The 21,352-nt window shown below is 40.5% G+C and overlaps 1 protein-coding gene across 2 annotated transcripts in view; it reads left to right on the forward strand.

Annotated features, from left to right (window-relative positions):
* The window catches only part of psd2 (pleckstrin and Sec7 domain containing 2), a 36,071-nt gene extending 17,409 nt beyond the window's left edge, over window positions 1-18,662 (forward strand). Inside the window, exons 1-14 of one of the 2 annotated variants that reach the window (XM_062393527.1) lie at window positions 660-1,834; window positions 1,928-2,098; window positions 8,025-8,222; window positions 8,444-8,524; window positions 10,042-10,154; window positions 10,969-11,027; window positions 12,902-12,991; window positions 13,103-13,146; window positions 13,267-13,457; window positions 13,592-13,662; window positions 14,107-14,264; window positions 14,855-14,999; window positions 15,307-15,450; window positions 15,775-18,662. In XM_062393527.1, coding sequence (XP_062249511.1) covers window positions 2,049-2,098; window positions 8,025-8,222; window positions 8,444-8,524; window positions 10,042-10,154; window positions 10,969-11,027; window positions 12,902-12,991; window positions 13,103-13,146; window positions 13,267-13,457; window positions 13,592-13,662; window positions 14,107-14,264; window positions 14,855-14,999; window positions 15,307-15,450; window positions 15,775-16,005 — 1,575 coding nt within the window. In that variant the 5' untranslated portion in view covers window positions 660-1,834; window positions 1,928-2,048 and the 3' untranslated portion in view covers window positions 16,006-18,662. Of the gene's footprint in view, window positions 1-659; window positions 1,835-1,927; window positions 2,099-8,024; window positions 8,223-8,443; window positions 8,525-10,041; window positions 10,155-10,968; window positions 11,028-12,901; window positions 12,992-13,102; window positions 13,147-13,266; window positions 13,458-13,591; window positions 13,663-14,106; window positions 14,265-14,854; window positions 15,000-15,306; window positions 15,451-15,774 lie in introns of those variants that run through there. The other variant, XM_062393526.1, reaches the window with a different exon arrangement.
* Window positions 18,663-21,352: the final 2,690 nt, after the last annotated feature.

The following is a 21,352-nucleotide window of genomic DNA, read 5'->3' on the forward strand; positions in this document are numbered from 1 at the left end:
AGAAAGAAAACAAACTATACTGGAATATTTAAGATTAGTGGTATCTGGCTAAATTAAAAAAAGCTTTGACAAGCCTTAAGTCTGCAGTATAATATGTAACTTATCTTAAATGAGTTGATTTTAAACATCAGTAGTGGTATTGACTGTAATATTACAACTACATATAGCAAAAATAGTTAAATTTCTCTCCCCTTATTAGTCATTATAGTTGTAATATAAGGTTAAATAATACCGTAAAGTGTGTTTTACCTCTGAACATGTTCTGAGGAAGTCAGATGTTCTGAGGAAGGGAGATTTTATGAATGGTGACACCTTGAAAAGAATGAAATGGACACACTGATGACAGTCTGTCAATTATAAAAAAAACATTGTGAGTTTACTGACATGAGAGGTGCATGATCAGCTACATCACAAAGCTTTAATGACACTATATCTGTCTGCTATGGAGGTATAGGAACATCATTGTTGCTGTTGTGAGTTGTCTTCCGTGACTTGTTTTGTATTGACTTTATTAGTTCCTGCAGATGACACATCTGGATGACCACTTCAACTACTTTCTGATTCTAGTTCTGGCAACATGAAAGCATGCCTGACTGACAGGGAAGCACAAAACAAGGACTCCTTTTAATAGGATGCAAAAAAACATCTGTCTTGTGTGTCCTCTTGTGGGTAACTGCAGAGGCTGAATCAGTTTTTCCCTTGTGTTGGCTGCTATGAAAAGATCACATCTGTGCAAGTACAGGTTTATAAATTCTGCTGTCCACGTGTACAAATGATAAAGGTTATCCATAAGTCATGGGGGTAAAAACACTGATGTGTTACCAGCGTTCAGGAGAGAATTCAGAACTCATTTCATCACTAAAGATCTGTGTTGTTACCGTCAAGGAAATGTAGTCATTGTTGTCTGCTCCTAATCATCTGCAGTCTTTTAATCAGGTTGCAGTGAATGCCTCATTGAGGTCTGAAAATCCCTATGAAACCTTTGCCTCAGTTACATCCACCACTGACTAAATGTTGTACTTTTGACCCTCCAGCAGCATGCATGCTTTTTCTGTTGGAGCATAGTTTTAACTTTCATTAAAAATAGGTAGCTTTGTCTTTTACAGTGCAAGGTAGCTTCTGCCGGTCTATATCACACACTGTGTATAAAGATTGACGACATGTCTACACTTCCTTCCACATTCCAGAAATCAAACCAAATATCCCCGATACGAACACACTTGGTACCATTGAATACACGATACACGCACTCAAACAATCCGTCAGTCTTAGCTGTCAATCAGGACATTTCGCCCTGTTTTCAATGCATGAAATAACTAAATAAAATCAAACAAACAAAGAAATGACATATTGGAGAAAAGAGATTAAATGTGAACCGCTAAAGACCCGTTTCCAATGTGGGGGAGGTGGGATTTATGACCTGTACTGCAGCCAGCCACCAGGAGGCAGTTAAAAGGCTTTGGGTTCACTTTTAGGGAGCACTCAAGTCGTCCACCTTTATATACCTATGGTCTACATCTGAATCTTGTGAGGCATGATGAATGAATACATGTCAATGATGCACAGAAATAGCCTCGTGCACTGATGGCTGGAGAAAGCAGCCTGTTGAGGGAACGTCAGGAAACGTCCCGTTGATATTGACCTGGTCTGCTCGCAGCCCCTCACTTTAACCCAGAGGAAGTGCTGTTGGCTGAGACACACTGGGCCATTGTGAAGCCACCACTACGAACTAATTCATCAGGAAAAAGTCGCTCCGCCCCTGACATCCTCTCCTGCGAGGAGCGCTCACCCAGCCAACTAACTTCAAGGAAAAGAACTCCACGCTCCTGCCCTGGTGAGGCTGCGGCGGATTAACGCAACACTCCGATCGATCATCACCATCGTTTATTGGCTGTGATTACACAATGAGTTGATTTCCGCTCTGTAGACGTCAGACCTGGCCTGAGGTGAAGTAACAGAGCGATGCAGTCTTTAGCGGCGGCTGGAGGATGAGGCGCTGGATCCGTAGCGCGCATACGACCGCTGATCCAAGATCCTGAGAGACGATCATGTGGAAAGAGGAATATGACGTTCACTTCGACTTTCTGCTGAATCTCCTGTGAGTGTTACACGTCCTCACACCAGAGGCTGTTGTAGGTTTCGCTTCCAATGGGAGGGAACATTAATGTAATGCTGCGTGGCAAAAAGGAAACAGTGAGGCAGCTATAACTTTACTCTGAGGAAAATCTATATGGTACGTCTACAATATTTCTGTAGAGACTTTTACCTTTGATGTCTTAAAAGTATCGTTTTAGTTCACAAATTACATGTCATTTGATGTATCCATAAGAAAGAAAGAAATAAAGAAAGAAAGTTCTTGTCAATCACTGCTGAGGATTTAAAGAAAATGTATCATACGTTTGTATGATACATTTCAGAATCAGAAAGATCTTACTTGTCACTATACTTTGGTAGAGAGGAATGGTAAGAGATAGATTTATTTTTAAAATAAAGAAAAATATAAGCATCTAATAAAAATATCCTACAACGAGTAGTAGCGGCAAGACATTCCATCCTATCTTGATTTCATCATATCTTTATCTGTACTTATTGGACTGTATTGCATGTAATAATGAGTTATGGGATTCATAAGCACTGCATGTATTACAAAGTGATACAGAGGTTAGGGGTACAACTAGCAATTATTCAGAGTATCACTTATTCAGTTGTTTTTGTGATTAATCCATTCTATGAACATTCACGTAATTGGTGAGTTCATGAAATGTCAGAATATAAAGACTAGTACCCATCACAAGCTCTTAAAACTCAAGGCGATGTCTTAAAAAAGTCCAAACAACAGTTCAAATTACAAATATAACGTTTATTATTTATTAGGTTTGATTGAGTTTATTAAATCCTCTGTGTAATTTACTTTTATATGGGTTTTGTAAATTCACCAAAGAAGAGCACTAATGTTGTATTCAGTGCTTACAATGACTATATTCTGAAAAGGATGTAAAAAAGATAAATACAATCTTTGATTTTGAGAATATGTATGTATGTATGTATGTATGTATGTATGTATGTATACAAATCAGTGTCTTATTCATATACTGTTGAAGAACTTATTTAGTCAGTTATTGTTTCAGCTTTATTATGGATTTGTAGCAATACTCAACCTAGAAATTTCCTCATTGCTCACAAACTACTACTTTTTATAGGGATCTTGAATATCTTGAACTGCAACTTGCAGTTTTGAAGACAGTAAGACTATAAAATACAGTTTGGCCTTGCCTGATGTACCATCACTGTCAACAGCTCTCAAACAAAAAAAAGACCCCGAACAAGATGCAAAAAACTAAATGTGCTGGTAATGTCATTGGTTGACCATCAGTTAACCAATACAGTTGGTTCAATGATCAGAACACTAGTTGAATGTAAGCCAGAGTCAGATTTTGTCACTGAATTTGTCTTATTTTACATTTAACAGTCCAGTGTTGCAACAGTGTTTTTGTGTTGATTGTACGTACAGGCCGCAGCAGATAACACAATTTAAAAAACTGACAAACATGAATGTTTGTGTTTCGAAAGTATGTTGACAAAACTCTGTTGACTGCGAATCAGTGTTTACGAAAATGAAAGAAACATCTGTCATCAAACAGAGTTTGATAATCCAGGTAATCCCGTAATTGTTGATTACGCTTGCAGCCAATGCCACTGAGACCCTCCCCTTCACACACACACACACTCACACACACTCACACACACACACACACACACACACACACACACACACACACACACACACACGGACAGACACACACCTTGCATGCAAGACACACCTGGTAGGTGTGGTTGGTGAACAGCTAAAAAGATTAACACGTGACTCACTGGCATGCACAATCATGCTGCCAATCTCTGACACACTGGCGCACACAGACTGTGGTCACAGTGGCGGCGGCAGCGTGTGGCCTGGGGATATAGAATTGCGCCTTTGGATGGACAAATAGATTTACTGTGTGCCACTTGGCCGTCAGTAACGCCAAGTGCTTTGACACAAAAAGCTCTCTCTAGATAACTGACACTTCATATTGTGTCTCTCTCACTAGAATGTTCTGTTTGCGTTTCATAGTGTGTGTATGTTTGTGTGTATATTCTGTTTCTGCCAGACGGGTGGGGGGAGCATCGGGGGAGCCCTGCATCGTTTTAGCCTCGTGACTGATATGAGATCTGAATGATTTATGAGGCCTATCCGAAGTCTAGTGAATTAATACAGTCAGACAAGTGAAAGCAATTTCACTGCAGACACACAGCCAGATATTGTTTTGACGGTTCACCACTCGCTCGTTTTATTTATGCATGTATGTGTCGGGCATTTGTGTAACATGTACAGGCTATATTCCTGTCCATCAATTTTTCTAGGCTTGTCTGGGTCTCGAGGGGGATCCTGCGTCTTTTACCCAGATTAGGGCCGGATATGCAGTCCATTGAGCATGTTATGGTACTGCCCAGGGTTCTCCTCTCTGTGGGACGTGTCCAAAAGACCTCTGGAGGGATCTGTACAGGAAGCATCTTAATCAGATCCCGAGACCACCTCAGCTGGCTCCTTCTCCCGACCAAAAAGCAGTGAGTTTACTCCTTCCGGATATACAGCACAAGCCCCCCACCCTGTCCCTGAGGATGAGCCCTGGTACGCTGCAAATCGCAAATCAACCGGCTGTCCCTTGACTCTTAACTTCAGTCTGGTTGTCATTCTTGGCAGCAGTGCTCAGCCACAATATGGTGGAGGAGTTTGTGCGACCCACCTCGTCACAGTTGAGGGGCTTATGTGTCCACCTGACCCTGGGACCTGGGTTGTTGGTGGCAGAAGAACATTACGGGGTGTCCCAGGGCAAATTGCTCCAAGGTCAGGGGCCACATGAAGAGTAATTCTGAGAAGCCAATGAATCAGCCAAGACAGGGAAGTGTAACCTTGCCTAGAGCAGGGGAAGCAGGGCCCTTTGAAGAGGTCAGCTTTAAGGATGTTGTGCATAGTCAGCCATTCAGCATGTGAAGGGAGGGGCCTGACTCCTGACCATGACAACTGACTTTTTTTGTGTTTTTTGTTTATTTGCAGCTTTTTGCTTTGTCACACCAGTTTGTGAATAACAGCATCGGAGTACTCGACTGTGATTCTTTGTAGTTGTAGCACAGGGCACCTTGGTTTCCGCTGTATCCATGGTAACCAGCAAACTCCTTGCAACAGAAGCGTGTAATGTATTGAATTTGCTAGGGTAATGCAATTGGGCTGATCAAATTATGCAAAAAACATCTGAATCATCTGGTGGGATTGCTGACAGAGACACACAGATGCACACTCAGATAAAACAAATGGGGAAATGGCTTTTAGACTGATGGAAGTGAATAAAGACAAAAATTGGCACTTTTGAGTTTATCTTAATTCAGATTCTTTTTACCCTGTTTATTAAAATGATATTTCTTTAGCCGCTGATTGGCCTGAATGTGTAAATAAAATGCAAAGGTTTTTTTTTATAGTAAAAATAAGATATGTGACCTATTGAGGCAATAAAACTTTGCTCGCTCCACAGAAAGTGAAATGACAGACATACCAGAACATTTAACCTTGTAATCAAAAACAAACCCTCTGCAATAAGGATTTAAAGTCAAAATAAAAAATGCTAATTGACTTCCTACTGAAGTAAACAACGTGATGCAGAGCAGCGGACGAAGCCCACACGTCTTCATCGAACCTCCTTACTAAGTCATAAATAAATAAGTAGGGAACTAATTAATACTCTGCATCGATTCTTTCAGTTCTATTGATGGCACTTAAACAGTTAAGGGAGAGTGTGAGCTCTCGTTGTGATCAGACGGTTCATCGGACTGTGTCCTGTAGTGCCACACTGCAGGGGTGGCCTTATTAGCTCCGCCGTGGAGGTTTTCACCCCTGTCCATTTGTATTTGCCCAAAACAATTGGAAAGGAAACTTGGTGGAAGGATGTGGGGCTGCTTGATTGAATATAAGGGGACTGTTGGGTCTTGTTAGAGGTATGAGCTCTGATTAGTGCTATTCTAGTTTATCTATGTAAAAAGGGCCATTTCACTAGTTGTGACTTGAGGATTAGTACTACTCAGCCAGTGAAATCTAGTTGTACCGTATAAGGCTTCCTGTGGCTCTGATTTTTGTGTTTTGAGAAAATTACCCTGCTCAGGGTTTGGCTCAGTTGGGGCATTGTATTTCAAATATATCACACAAAGCATGTGTGACTGCAGTATTTGAACCATGTGAGCATTTTCTAATTAGGGTGGATTGAATAAAATATGGTTGCATCATGGGAAATGTAGGATGTATAGTTTTTGAGGCTTGACCCATACTAGAGACTAAACGACAACCATAGATACACGATATATTTCCACTTCCTGTTACTATTCAGAGATGAAACCAAAATATCCCAGATTTGAACCCTGCAATCTCGTTCATTTAGAGCCAGAGTATTTGCAGTAGTTAGTGGAGGATGTAGGGAGGTAGTGCCGATATAAACACTTGACAAGCCAGTCAGTTTATATGGCCTCAATAACTTATTAATGCCGTCACGCTGTGTATCTTTATATACAGTCAATGGTCAGAGCATGTACGCCACTGCTGATTCAATAGTTTGTTATCCTTTGAGTCTCACAACTTAATGAAGATCCTAATTCTAAAAATAGTTTGTCTTGAAAAAAAAAGCTTTTGTTTGTTTATTATTAAGCAGGATTACACAAAGTCTACTGCATGGATTACCATGACACTTGGTGGAAGGATGTAGTACGAGTCAGGGCAGAACTCATTTGTTGTTGATCTGGATCAGGATGGGATCTAGGAATTTGTTTCACTTTCTTTAACATTGAAACATAGGATGTTTTTCAACATTTTCAAATCAGGAGTGTTAAGGAGACTGCTATTTATTGTTGCATGTAATGTGGTGCAGATCCAAATAACAATCTGGACCCAGTGAATTTAAATGCGGTTTCTAAGGGGAATGTTGGGCTTTGGCCGAGGTATGAACTCTACTGACTGGGATTTTAGTTTCTATTCAGGTAAGAGAGCAAGTGGAATCAGAACATATTTTCTTTTAATGTTAGAAACTGCTTTAAAATAACATTTATTGCAGCTTTTAGAAATCTAGTGAAGCCGGAAATAACCTGGACAGAGGCTGTTTACGTAATCATCACTAGGTGTTTTGAATGCATTTCACTTTGAGACGTTGCTGTGTATATTGAAAACAGTTGCAGTATCAAAGGTAGACATTATATCTTAAAGTACAAAGAGTTTGAGAACTTCTGTCAATTCATGCAGACTGTGCAAGTCATTACTTGGCAGTGGGAGCTGGATGCTGACTCTCATGTCCTCAACTGCCTGGAGACTGAATTTCTCTTTTCTTTTACCTTAACTAATCCTGCTGGGATTATAGAATTGTTCGGTCTTTCATAGAAAGGCCCTGCCGCTTACTCACACAGATACACCCATTGCCATCCAATTATAGTCAATGAGCATGAAACAAACAATTAACTTGTTCTGTAAAAGGTTGGGTGATGTGCTTGGAGGGAGGGGTATAGGGCTTGTTGAAGCCAGACAGAGAGAGAGCGAGAGCGTTACTTGGGACCTAAAAAATGAAAAGCGTAAGCCTCAACTTCTCAGTGACATTTGCCTGAAATAGGAGGATGGAAGAGAAGAAAGGAGCGATTAGTTTTTATATCACAGTACTTAAATTCAGATCATGTTGGAGGCTAACAGTGCGAGATTGCAGCAGGTTAAATCTGTGTCAGCATTATACTAATCAGTTCCACTGCATTAAAGCAGGACATTAATTGACAGTGAAAGTGGGTCAGTGTAAAAACAAGTGATTTAAAGCTCATTCTACTTTTGTTCTGTGTCTATGTTATTGAGTTCCACTCTCAGCAGTTTTCTATTCTTAATTCAATGTGCTCTATTCATTAACCTGGGCACCTTGCTTGTTTGTGTGTGTTTGTGTATGTCTGTTTGTCTGTCTGTCCCCCTCCTCTAGTGATGCCAGCCTCACAGACGGCCAGTCTGACTCGGAGGAGTGTAATTTGGGCAGTCTGGAGCATTTGGAGCGCGGCAGCACCGACACTCTGGCCAATGGCTGCCGAGCCGACTATGAGGCCGCCAAGAGGCTTGCCAAGCGCCTCTATCACCTCGAGGGCTTCAAACGCTGTGACGTGGCCAGACACCTGGGCAAGAAGTGAGTATGCACTAACACACACAAACAGAAACACAAGAGCACATTGTCAGCCAATAGACTGAGAATTCACCAGAAACTGGAGAACATGTTCAATTTTTACGTAACTGTTCAATATATATGAGACGCAAAGATTTAAAATGATAGAAACACTCTCTCTCTCTCTCTCTCTCTCTCTCTCTCTCTCTCTCTCTCTGTGTCTCTGTCTCACTCTCCCCTTGCAGTAATGACTTCAGCCAATTGGTGGCTTCAGAGTACCTGAGTTTCTTCGATCTCTCTGGCCTGTCTCTGGATCGAGCACTGAGGTAAAGCCATAAACTGTAAATTTGTTTTTTTTAGACGTGACAGTGTGGTTGGTACTGCTTTCAACTTGTGTGTGTGTGTGTAATGTTTATGACATTGTGCCATTTATCACAATGAGTGTCTAGCTGTGAGGTTTCTGAAGAAATGAGGGACAGAACAGAAAAGCGTGGGTGGGAGGTAAACATCGTGAGAGGGTCAGCTATGTGTGTGTGTGTCCTTTGTCGCAACGGTGAGCCAAACATTTAGCTGGTGTGTCTATATTTTATCGAGTAGTGTCGCTTCCTCATCTCATCTCCTCCGTGACGTTTACACTCACACACAAAGGCTGGCCCCGCCCCTTCTCACTCACACACGAACAGTGACGCAGGGATGAGGGAGAAGAGGCGGTGAACGAGGGGGGGGGGGGGGTATGTCGAACAGTGGTGACAAAAACTGTGAATACAGAGTTTCCACGACAGACAGATTATACCAAACGAATTGTGCCACTGCTTCGGTATGAGAGCAGACGCAGCGGTTGGTTTGTGCCATGTCAGAGTCTCTGACTGAGTGTCCTCGCTCCACTCTCCATATAAATAATAAACACCAACAGTAATTACACGTTAATAGGACCTGAATACCAACCTAACACAAGTCAAAGCTCTTCTAAATCATAATCCTCTTATCCTGTTCACTAAGAAGGTCACATAGAGCCAAGAAGTCAATTTTATTTACAGTTTTGTTTATGTGTGGTTAATTTTTTAATTTATTCAGGATATTTTAATATTTTTAATTCTCATTCAAATGTTAGACTGAATATTCTTTATAATTTAGTTAATTGTTCTTTCAAAGGATGAACTTGCATGATTATGCTATAATATTATCAAATCAGTGGTAGAAAATGGTTGAAAAATGACAACAACATTTAACAATAACATTTATTGCAATAGTTTCTGGGACATAATTTTGTCCCAAAAAAATTGTTGTAGTGACAGGCCTACTTTGAAAAACCTTTTTAATAACGCACACTAAAGCAAGGTAGAGTTCTTCTTGCACAATTTACAACTTTAATTTTCTGAGAACTTCTTTTAATCATTACATTTATTTCTTCAAATTAATTGTTAAACTGCGGCTGGGAGTGTATGTGCCATTTAAGATGTATTGTTGATGAATCCGTTCATTGATCAGTCTAGGAAATAAAAAACCAAACCTGTCCAAGAGGATGTGTTCACTTCTTTTTATCCAACCGAACATTTAAAAGCCCAAAATATATTACTTGCATGGAATGACGTGTAACATAAGATATAGTGATGTATAACAAACATCAAACCTTACACACAGAGACAAAAATACAAATTATTCAATCACCTTATAGCAGTAAACTACAGCAACTATTGCTATTTTTCCCTAAGTACAATATTTCTTAATGTCTTTAACAAAACTGTTAGATCAATTCTCAACAGAGCTCATTTACATTGATAAAGTCATGTATGAGATGCATATCTGGGAAACATTTGACCTTCTGTTGTTGATTATGTGACAGAAACTTCTTGAAGGCCTTTCCACTGATGGGAGAGACCCAGGAGAGAGAGAGGGTCCTGGTCCACTTCTCCAAACGCTTCTGCCTCTGCAACCCACACACATCCTCCTCAGAAGGTCAGAGCAGTGATGATGATGACGCATTAACCTTAAATAATAAAAATGCCCCAACTCTGACTATTTTAGCATGAAGGGTGATGACATGAACTTCATGTCCTGTTTTTCCACAAGGACTTCTATTCAGCAGTAGTGCTGTGTGCGGCCATTAGCGTGAGATGCTGGACCTGTATTTATGTGCATCAGTGGAGTAATAGGATAAAAATTCATTCAAATTATTATAAACTGTTGTAATGTGTGTTTACATGTACTTAGCTTTGACATTTGATCCTGGAGGCCTTAGATAGTTGTAATATTACAAATTGAAGACTGAAAAGCCTCATTACAGATTTAATAAATGTAATGAGTTGGAATATTCTAATGTAATTTGACCAACAAGATAAATGTGAAGGTTGCACCAGTTACATAACTTTTTTGAAGTTTGCAACTCATATGATCCGGATATTTATAAAACCCTTTTAGTTTTACAATACCGTCACAATTTGTTGCACAATTTTGATGTATTTCCAAAAACTTTGCTCCGTTAATGCTCAAGTTCTGATTATTACACCTTTTTTTATTGTAAGCACCTTTCACAATCAATCCCACTTTTTTCCTTATATTGAATCAAGCATGTGTGTCTTAAACATGTGAATGTATTTAAAGGAAAACACTGATGTTCAATGCAGCTCTGCAGATGTGCTTTGTCTCTGCATTCATCATGAAGGAATGCGTGGCATTGCATTTCCGCGTTTGTGTGTTTGTGTGTACGTGCGTGCACTTGTGCGTGTGTGCAGTATGACATTTAACGGACCTCGACCATTTTCCTCTGCAGATGGAGCCCACACATTAACCTGTGCTCTCATGCTGCTTAACACTGACCTACATGGACATGTACGTACTCAACTTCTTTATCTTTTTAATTCAGCAGGTCTCCTTGTTTTTTAATCTGCACATAAAACCACACATTAAGACAGTTCGTTGTAAGAGTCGGCATTACTCCATTCACAACTTCATTCCACTCATCCATGTCCTTTCCCTCTCTCTCTGTCTACCCTTTCCTCTGTCACTCTCTATCCCTCTCCCTTCTGCGGCCTACTTTCTGACCTGTTTCTGTCTCCTCTCTCCTCAAATAGTCTCATCTGTTCAGTTTTAAACTGGAGCACTGTGGTCTGGGCAACACAACACTCCACAGTATCATTGGTCCTGCTCTCTGGCTTTTCCTTGACCCTCCCGCTCTGTAGTACTTCTAGAGAATGTCCCTCCTCTAACTAATATCCTGTCTCTCTTTTCAATTTCCCTTCCCTCCCTTTCAAACCCTTCCCCCTGCTAACCAAATCTGGTCCCTGGTCTCTATCTGCCCCTGCAGGTGGTAAGTATACCTAGAGTCCTAACATCTCTGTTTCTCCAACACCATTTAAGTCATACCTTTAAATGAAGAATACCCTTACATTCATTTTTAATCATTGTTGTTCAGTGACAAAGAAACATTTGGGTATATAAATATTTTTAATGTTCAGCTGCTGAGTTTGCTGATGTAAGAATTAATTGCAGTATTGGTACCTACATTATAAATTATTATATAATTATAATACTACTACTACTAATAAAAAACATTAATTTCATGATATAGCGTTTTTGGCGTTTCACAGATTACTCAAGTAGTCAACTATCAAAACCACTAGTCGACGAAGTGCTTCATTGTAGACTAGTTGTTCATCTCTGGGTTTAGCACGGTGCAGTAATGAAGCAGCCAACAACAAATCGGCTGCAGGGGGCGCAAGCAGTTGACGAGTCATAGTTGTCTTGCTTGACCTTATCACTGAAGTGTGTGTGCTAAAGCAGCAGACATGTTGATAGAGCAGTAGCCACAATGAAACATGGTCGTAAGACCAGATTCAGATGCAGTTTGAAAAATCAACAGTTTGGAAATATAAGATAAAACCATCAGCTGCAATATATGTATAAAGTAGTTCATCCAGATAAAATAAAGCTGTTACATGTTTGTGGTTATAAACTGAAATATTTTGGGTGTTTTGTAATTTTCCTAGAAAAGGGCTGTAACGTGGCTTCATCAGAAGAAAATGTGAATAATAAGGCCACAAACCAAATAAATGTTTTTCTATTAGGGGTGAAACAAATCAGTTTCAGTTCCACATCTGTTGTTTGTTAAGGTTAAAGAGCTGCTTCATGCAGAAAGATGCAGTAATACAGCCCCTTTAATGATGCATTTTAATTAGATGCATCATAATTAGAGGCTAAAACACAAAGAAAGGTGTGGAAATCTGATACTTACAAAGCTCAAACTGAGGCCCAACCTCACCCAACAACACTTCTATTAGACCTCCGGCAGCATATGAGCGCCATTCAGTGGATGTTTGCAAAACTGCATCCAGGTCACTGCAGATATAAGGGCTGAAATCATCAGGTGCTGGAATTTGTCGTCTGTGAATATTGTGCCAAGCAAACATATTTTTTTTCAATTTGGCTGCATGTGCACCCAAAAAGTTCAAGGCAAAAATTAAGTTGAATCTTTATGTTGAAGTGTCCTAAGCCTCCACAAACCAGAATTTGGGGGTTCAATCTCAGTCTCATAAACATGCCAAATTGTCCTTGGGCAAGATACTGACCCCCAAATTGCCCCTGGTAGCTCTGCCTGCTGTATGTGAGCTTTGAGTGTAGACTAGAAAAGTGTTCTATAAATACAGACCATTTACCATAAGTGATTGTTTTGATTGTTTGTTTCTGTTGGTTTCTCCTTACTTCAGAACATTGGGAAGAAGATGTCCTGCCAACAGTTTATCAGTAACCTAGACGGCCTCAACAACGGCAAAGACTTTCCCAAAGACTTATTAAAGGTACAGATCTCTTCCTGAGAGAACACGGCTGAAGCAAAAATCGGTCACCTTCACCCTTTGTTTGTCTCTACATATTCAAATTAACAATTAATTACGGCTTCCTCTACACAGGTTTTATATAACTCAATCAAGAATGAGAAGCTTGAGTGGGCAGTGTGAGTATAGCATTTTGTTTATCAACAGGAAAAGTCTTTGGCCTTTGCAAGTTTTCAGTAGTAAGCACCTGTGAATATGCGCTAATGAGGTTTATCTGATGAGTGTTTGTGAATCTGCAGCGAGAAGGAAGAGCTGAGGAAGAGCCTGTCGGAGCTGGTGGAGGAGCAGTGCGAGGGCGGCTGCAAACGTGTTACCAGGGTAACGGACGGCAATAACCCTTTCATTGCAATCCCCATTTTCTTGAACGCCGTCACCTACAAACACGGAGTGCTGACCCGCAAGAGCCACGCTGACATGGATGGCAAACGCAGTGAGTTCATCTATAGAAACACACACACACACACACACACACACACACAAGGTTGACTTTTCAACTGCTCAGTAAAGGTAATGCAAAAGTTATTTAAAGAAGAGTTTTTTTGATCACCTTGTCCTCCCCCCCAGCCCCGAGGGGTCGCCGCGGCTGGAAGAAGTTCTACGCGGTTCTGAAAGGGATGATCCTGTATCTCCAGAAGGTATGTCCTCTGCTCCGTTACCATAGAAACACACCTCCTCCACCACTGTCACTGCGGTGGTGGAGGCCTCTAGCTGCTCTTATTTGTGTGTGTGTGTATGTGTGTGTGTGTGTGTGTGATCCAGACAGTGTTAAGAGAGGAAATGAGGCATGGCTGCTATAGTGTGTGTTTGTCTCCCCCTGCTGGTAGGAAGTCTTCACCGTCCACATGTTCTCGAGAAACGTTCAACCAGAAATAAATGAAAAAGCTTAACACTGTTTTCACTATATTTTACTATGGATTTGTGTTTAAAGCAGTGTTTGCTTTAATTTATAATCTTCAAATACACACCAAGTCAAGCTGCTCTTCTTGAGGTCTCAGGCCTGTTTATGCTGTCATGTGCCAGCCATGATGTTATGAATGAAACATAACACCTTTGACCCACAACTTCTCTTGTCCTGCTAGGATGAGTACAAACCAGATGCTGACATATCAGAGGTGGACCTGAAGAACGCAGTGCGAATCCATCACTCGTTAGCCACTCGTGCCACCGACTACAGCAAGAGAGCCAACGTACTGAAGCTAAAAACGTCAGACTGGAGAGTGTATCTGCTGCAGGCCCCGTGAGTAGCTCAATCCATCACATAACAAACTATTTAAACTTAGGAATTTATCTGGTGTAAACTGGATACATTTGTCTTTCTGGTGATAAAAATGTATTTGCTTGGTTCAAAGACCAAATCTAAAAAGGGCTTTGTGTATCATTTCCACATAAAATAACTTGCAAGTTCCAATTTTAGGAATAAAACCCATGGCTTTTTATCAATAAGGTTTAAATTTTGAATTTAGGAACACAATAAGAAATGTACCATCCAAATGTAAATATGAACAGTATTTTATAATAAACAACCTGCAAAAGAAATTGCAATAAATGTGTGTTTCTTTATAGCAAATATCAGTTTGTATAGATAAACAGAAAGTGAGGCAAATTCTCCAGTTAGCCATAATATGATTACATTTAAACTACTCACTGTGAATTGGAACATTGCTTTAGTTGTCTTCATCTATTTGAATCCTCCAGTTGCTTTGCTAAAAAATGTACAACTAAAGAGAAAGCAGAGTTTCATTTTCTAATCTCACTTCCTCACTCACCATTTATCACCTTCTCATGCTCCTCTCTCTCTCTCTCTCTCTCCACCCTTACTCCATCCAGGAGTGAGGAGGAGATGATGTCCTGGATCTTCCGGATAAACCTGGTGGCGGCGCTGTTCTCAGCCCCAGCCTTCCCTGCTGCAATCGGCTCCATGAAAAAATTCTGCCGACCAATCCTGCCTTCTTCATCTACCAGACTCAACCAGGTACACACACACACACACACACACACACACACACACACCAGAACAGAAGCAGTTGCTCTCTAGATATAAAATATACTGTTGTCAATACTACAATCAATAGCCACAGGTGATATATTTTATAGATTATATATATTGTTTATTATTCATTGTATATTACCCTGGTATATCGTTGCAGCATGCACAATACTTACAAAAAACTCTGCACGGAGTTGGACAATTTAACATATTCTATTTGTGTCTGCATACATATGTTTTGGGGGTCCCTGTTTTCATTTTTTCGTCTTTGCGTCTGTTTCGATTGGTGCAGGACGAGCAGCTGTTGAGTCACGAGAACAAGATGAAGCAGATGAGCCTGGAGCTGGAGGAGCACCGGAAAAACACACCCTCAGTTGACCCCAAAAGCCGGGAGTGGGAGGAGCACAGGCTCAAAGAGCACTACCTGACGTATGAGGTACATGCTCTTTTCATTGCTTTTATTTTCTATCCAGAAAGCAGCCAAGGGACTAAGAACCAGGACAGAGGCACATTGTCTGATGTTTTCTCCACATATATGTGCTATTGTATTCATATGTTTATTAATTTTTTTACCACTATTATAGCAATTTAAATGTTTGAAGCTGCCGGGCTTTATGTATCTGTCTCAGTTACACAAAAATTGAGCAAAACCCCAAAAGAGTCACTGGTCTCTGTGTTTTGACGTTTGATTAATTTTCTTTCGGGCTTTCCATATTAAATCAAACATCTATCTCTGCTCCATCTCTCCCTCTCTGAGCAGAAGACACGGTATGAGACGTACATTGGCCTCCTGCAGGCCAAGCTTCGTGCTGAGACGGACGACCTTGAGAAGATCGAGGCGAGCGTGATGGGGGGCCTGATCATGGAGGGTGGCCTGGCCGGCCGCGAGGGCCACCTCCGCAAGACGCAGTCCTCCCCCTCCATCAGCCAGGCTCACAGCGGAACGAACGGAAGAGCCGCTGAATGCACTACCCCAGGACAGAGGAGCTGAGGGGAAGGAGGAGCAGGATGCGCCATGGCCCGCAAACACAACGTCCCTCTCAGCCAAACAACAGTAGTTTAATAACTCCTCACTGGGTTCTTTGTTGGTGTTCCTCCCTTTTACTTACAATAAGAGAGAGTGGGCAGGAACAGGAGAAACATCTGTCACTGCCCCTCCCAGAATTGATCAACCCCGGTGAAAGGTTTCTGTCTTTGAGCAATAGATGAAGAGGATAAAGAGCCCAACCCCCCCAATCCCCAACAAGTGACCCTGTCAAACCTCACTTCTTTGAACATTTATTATTGCACATGAAATCGATCATAACTTTGATCTCAAAACCTTCATCAGTATTATTTTTAAAACTCCGAGCGATGCAGCTGTCGTTGTTGACACTTTCTTTTTGTTTTTGTCATAAGTAGAAGTTTGAGTATTTTATTACGTTTTAGTTAAAGGCCAGAAAGAGAACAAAGAAAGAGACCGACTGCTTTCTGGCCTGTCCTTTATCAGACAGAGACTGTCATGGACAAGGTGGACATGGTACTACTGTAGCATTTGGCCTTTTTCCCACCCATGTAAACACACCCCAGCCCCTCACAGGCGTATGTATGGACCTACACGTGTGTGAAGACACAACATATCTGTTCCTGGAGTTACGAAAAACGCTCAAGAGAACTTCTCAGAAGGATCGAGTCTCTGCCATGTATAGCATATTTATTTATTTATTTAATTATCCTTTATTCAGCCCAGGGAGAGTTCAAATAGAGTGGACACTCCATTGCCACAGTCGTACTGTTACATACAGTAAATCCCTATACATAACGGAGCTGCCGCGTGTATCCATGGTCTTAACTGAGCTGCTTCACCAGAGAAACTGGAGGTTGAGTGCCTTACCCAAGGGCACCTCGGCACTAGCTGTCACACACTCGTCAGAAAGAACACAAGTCTGCCGTTGCCCCTAGATACTGACACGTATCCAATGATTCTCCTCTGAAAAACCTAAAAATGATGTGAATGAATGAAAGCACTGTGTCATTTATCCCACAAATGTCTCTTCTTGTCTCAGCTGATACATAACAACATAATGCTGTGTGTGAGGTTTCTAAAGATTGACGTGAAGTGCAGAGCAGGAACCTGTGGGTGAGAGGTATACAGTGTGAGTGGGTCATCTTCTGTGTGTGTGGGCATCTGCTTGCTCATTACAGTAGATGAGCTGTTGCAGCTGTAGGCGACAGGAAGAAGTAAATATAGCAGGGTCATGTCTGAATCAACAATATATTGAGCATGTTCGGTCAGAAAGTGTCCAATGGTCTTATTCTTCTGAATGAGACTGTCGTCAAACCCGGCCTGGATCTTTCAAAAGCATCTTCAGCACAAAGGCAGTCGTCATCTGAGCCTAACCCTCCCTATTATAAGATTGTGTACTGTCATTCAAAGCTGTTTATTATAAAGTATTAAAACTACCTAGTGTTGCTTTAAACAGAAAATCTAAACGACAACTTCTTTATTTACAACACGTGACATGGACATATTATAGCTTGTTTGGACTTGTATTGGACATTTCCTGGTACCGGTGTTTTCCTCCTGCTGCCATCATTCCCTGCAGATGAAGATGTTTTTGAGAAAACAGGCCCCGGTCTGTCTTAGACAGTGATTGGCTGATTGGCGAGTGTAGCAGCAGGATTGCTTGGGCTTAGCGTACTAAAGTCAAGAAACCTGTCAGCATTGTGTAAAGCAGAGAGGAAGAGTAGCAAAACAGCTCCACATGGGTGACGAAGAGGAGAAGGAGAGACATGTTTTTTAAGAAGAAGAGACTGGTTAGGCTTTCTTAGTAAGACCGCATCTGGCAGCCAAGAGGAGGCAAAACAGACATCCAGCTCATTTTTCCAAGGAGAACGTGTTAAATGTTCAGAGGAGCTGGGGATGGGGTGGGAGGGATGGCTTCGGCTGTTTGTGAGCACCTTAATTGATCCTTACCCCCTCCACCATACACAAACACACACACACACACACACACACACACACATACATGCACATACCTCTTTCTACATATTTTGTTTATGACACAACTGTAGACCATTGAGCTTAGTCCCCCCCCTCGCTCAGCCTCAGCGTGGCACAGAAGCAATTACCAGAGCTGTGGATCCACAGTGAGAATAATCACACAGTATCTGGACGCTGTGCTTCTGCTGCTTCGAATATCATAGTATTAGCGACCAATGGGATCTGAGATCCCTTTGAGACTTGGCTGGAAACCTTGGAACCACAACTGGAATCGTTGAACTGGATCCTTGTACAGACCAAAATGCTGAAGCAGAGCGAAGTTTTGAAAAAGGAAGTACTGTTTTTATAAAGCTGTATCGATAGAATAAAACCGCTTTCTTACAGGGAGACTTCCCCTAATATTCACTTTGCCTGTTGTGCTAACCATTGTTTCCCAATGTTCTAGGATAGGCCTGTGCCGTAATATAGGATTGTGACAAAAACAGTTATTGATTGTTATGTTTATTTAAAAAATGACAACTTCGGCACTTTGATGTCAGCAATGGATCCTTCTGTTGGTTTTGTTTGTATATCTGAACTGTTTTTGACAGGATGCTCATACTATGTAAAGAACATATTTACTGAATATTTAGTCTGTGCTTCATAAAGTAAGCTTTTATACAGATGATCGTGGTTGTGATTTATTAAGACTCTACTCAGGGGAAAAGCTTTGCTAATCCGGGTGTTTTAGACATCTCGAATATTGTGTGGATAATATTATTTTTTTTAACTTTTTCTTATTCGTTATATAACACAGTAGACATTTGGTACAATGGACAATTGCACTTTTTGGAGGACGGTCATTAAATTGCCTGCAGTCAGGAGCTCATTGTCAAGTACCGAATCAAACAACTGTTGTACCAAAGTTTTCAAGTACCCAATAGCCACAGACACAACAAGCTGAATTTGTAAGAGCCTACATCGCCTTTACAGTATGTATCACAGTGAGGAGCTCAGCTGCAACCCAAATCAGAGAGCGAGCATCAAACATTAACCTGTTTTCTTTGAATGCATCAAATCTAAACGTATTCTTATCTAAACTTAATTAAGTCAACTTGACTTATACAAAGCCAACATATTGTAGCTTTTATGTTGTTGCTTATTTAACAACATAATATTAGCTTAGACATCTCTGGATTGGCAGAATATCATGATGTCCTGTTCAACTGTTGGTATATTAGTGTAGCACAGACCATGCATCCATTCTGTTTTCAGAAAGAAAAACATATCCACATTTACAAACATATTTAAAGTATTCAATCTGTACCCTGCAAATAAGGATGAACCCAACAATCTGTCAGAGAATTTAAAGGGATAGTTCACCCACAATAGAACATTTACTCATTATTTACTTACCACTATGCCGTTAGGGGTGTGGGTGAAGTGTTTGAGTCCACAAAACACTTTTGCAGTTTAAGGGGTAAAAAGCATTGCAGAAAAATCCAATACAATTTAAGTAACTGCTGACTGATACTTTAAATGTAAAAAACAACAGATATAAAACCCCCCATGGGAATAGTGGCGAGTAGATTTTTGTGTGAACTATCCCTTTAAGTTTGCGTGAACTATCCCTTTAAGTGTCCACCCTGACATTACTCACCAAGGACTATGTCTCATTGTAACTTATGGTAGAGGAGGTTCAGTCATAAACAGTCTTTGTAATGGCACTAATTCTTATTATCCAGAACATATTCAGTCATTTGTCCAGAGAACACACCGAGTAAAAATCTGCATGACACTGTGCAACTGGCCCTTGTCCCAAAAGTGGGTTACTGTTACTTTAAGAGAGTGTTGCATCATGGGCTGTATGTACCTGTAATGTTGCTACGCTAACCAATACCTGCTAGGCTAAGTGTTTTAGCACAAACTTAGTTTTCAGCTCAGTCTAAATATATATCCTACAAAAGAGTTTAGCTAGCTTTTGACAGGGTTCCTTCTTTAATGGAGAACAATTTAATAACTACTAACCATCTTTAGTCTTCAAAGAAGTTATAAACAAATACAGTGCCGCTTAATGAAATGATGAGAGATGCTAATAGTCAAGGAAAATCTGTCCTTTCTCCTGAAACTGAAAATGAAAGATTATCACACACAGGTGAGATTTACTTACTTCCTATTTTTACTTGGTGTAACTTTTACCAAAGAAATGACTCCACAGCTGAAGGCTAATTTACCTGAGTAAACCTTTCTTTCGTCAATAAAGTGCGGGTCAAAGTTCAAATCCTACATTTAGCAAATATTGAGTGTCAGTCTGTTTAGACAGCAGACATTTTGACCTTTCACAAGCAGGTGGTGCACAACTGTAGCTCAAAACTCAGACTGACTGAATGTGTGGGGCCTAAAATGTTTTTGTTTGTATCAATATCGATCAATGTTTACAGCTGTTCTTAGAATGTCAGTTGTATAGAGGCTTTTTGAGCTGTTCTTATGAAACCTTTGGAAAAAAAAGTGATTCCCGCTGACAAAATGTATAAATTTAGATTTTTTTTGTCATGCGTTGGTTTTATTGCTTCTTTATACTGTGTTTTGTGGGATTTATTGTTTTGGACAGCGCCACTTTGAATACTTTTCAATAACCCACCAAAATGAAGTTATGAAGCTAGTTTGCTTGCTAGCTAGTTTTAGAGAATAAGCAACATGGCCACATACACATCGTTTAATGCAACATGCCTCATGCGTACAGGACCAGTGTGCAATATTCAGTGTCATAGAGTTGTTAGGTTACAGGTCACCAACTAACCCCCCCCACACCCTCCCTTTCCTTGCAAAGGAAAATCTACAGTGGCCTGCAGGTAACATAAAACCATGAAAGGCCCACTTCAGAGCCAGTGTTTGACTTTCATTCTGGGTGTGTGGTGTAGCATGGCAGATTCTGTTGAAGAGAAACTCCTTTTAATGAAGACATGAAAGGCTAATTCCATGGATATAAAAACACAATGATTCAGGGTTTCAATCTAACATAAATGAAAACACAATTCTAAATGTTACAATTGATTTCTGACAAAAGATCCTCCTAAATTCTTCACATTGGACTTTTCATTATATCATTTTTGTGCAGCTTCCTCTGTGAATAAGAGAGAACAACAGAACAATGTGTTTCTGAGATTTAAAAATTACCCCAGCTACCTTTTAATGGGGTCCAGACACTAGAGGAAATAGACAAGCCCAAAGTGTACTTAAATGTAATCTAATATTTGGTTCTCTTTAGGTTTTAATTACATTTGTTTGATACAGCACAAGTGACTATAAATGCCCACACATTTCAAAACAAGGAATGACAATACCTGATATATTCTTTCTACTCTGGACTTGTGAG

This window comes from Platichthys flesus, chromosome 8 (genome assembly GCF_949316205.1).
Source record: "Platichthys flesus chromosome 8, fPlaFle2.1, whole genome shotgun sequence".
Taxonomy (NCBI): domain Eukaryota; kingdom Metazoa; phylum Chordata; class Actinopteri; order Pleuronectiformes; family Pleuronectidae; genus Platichthys; species Platichthys flesus.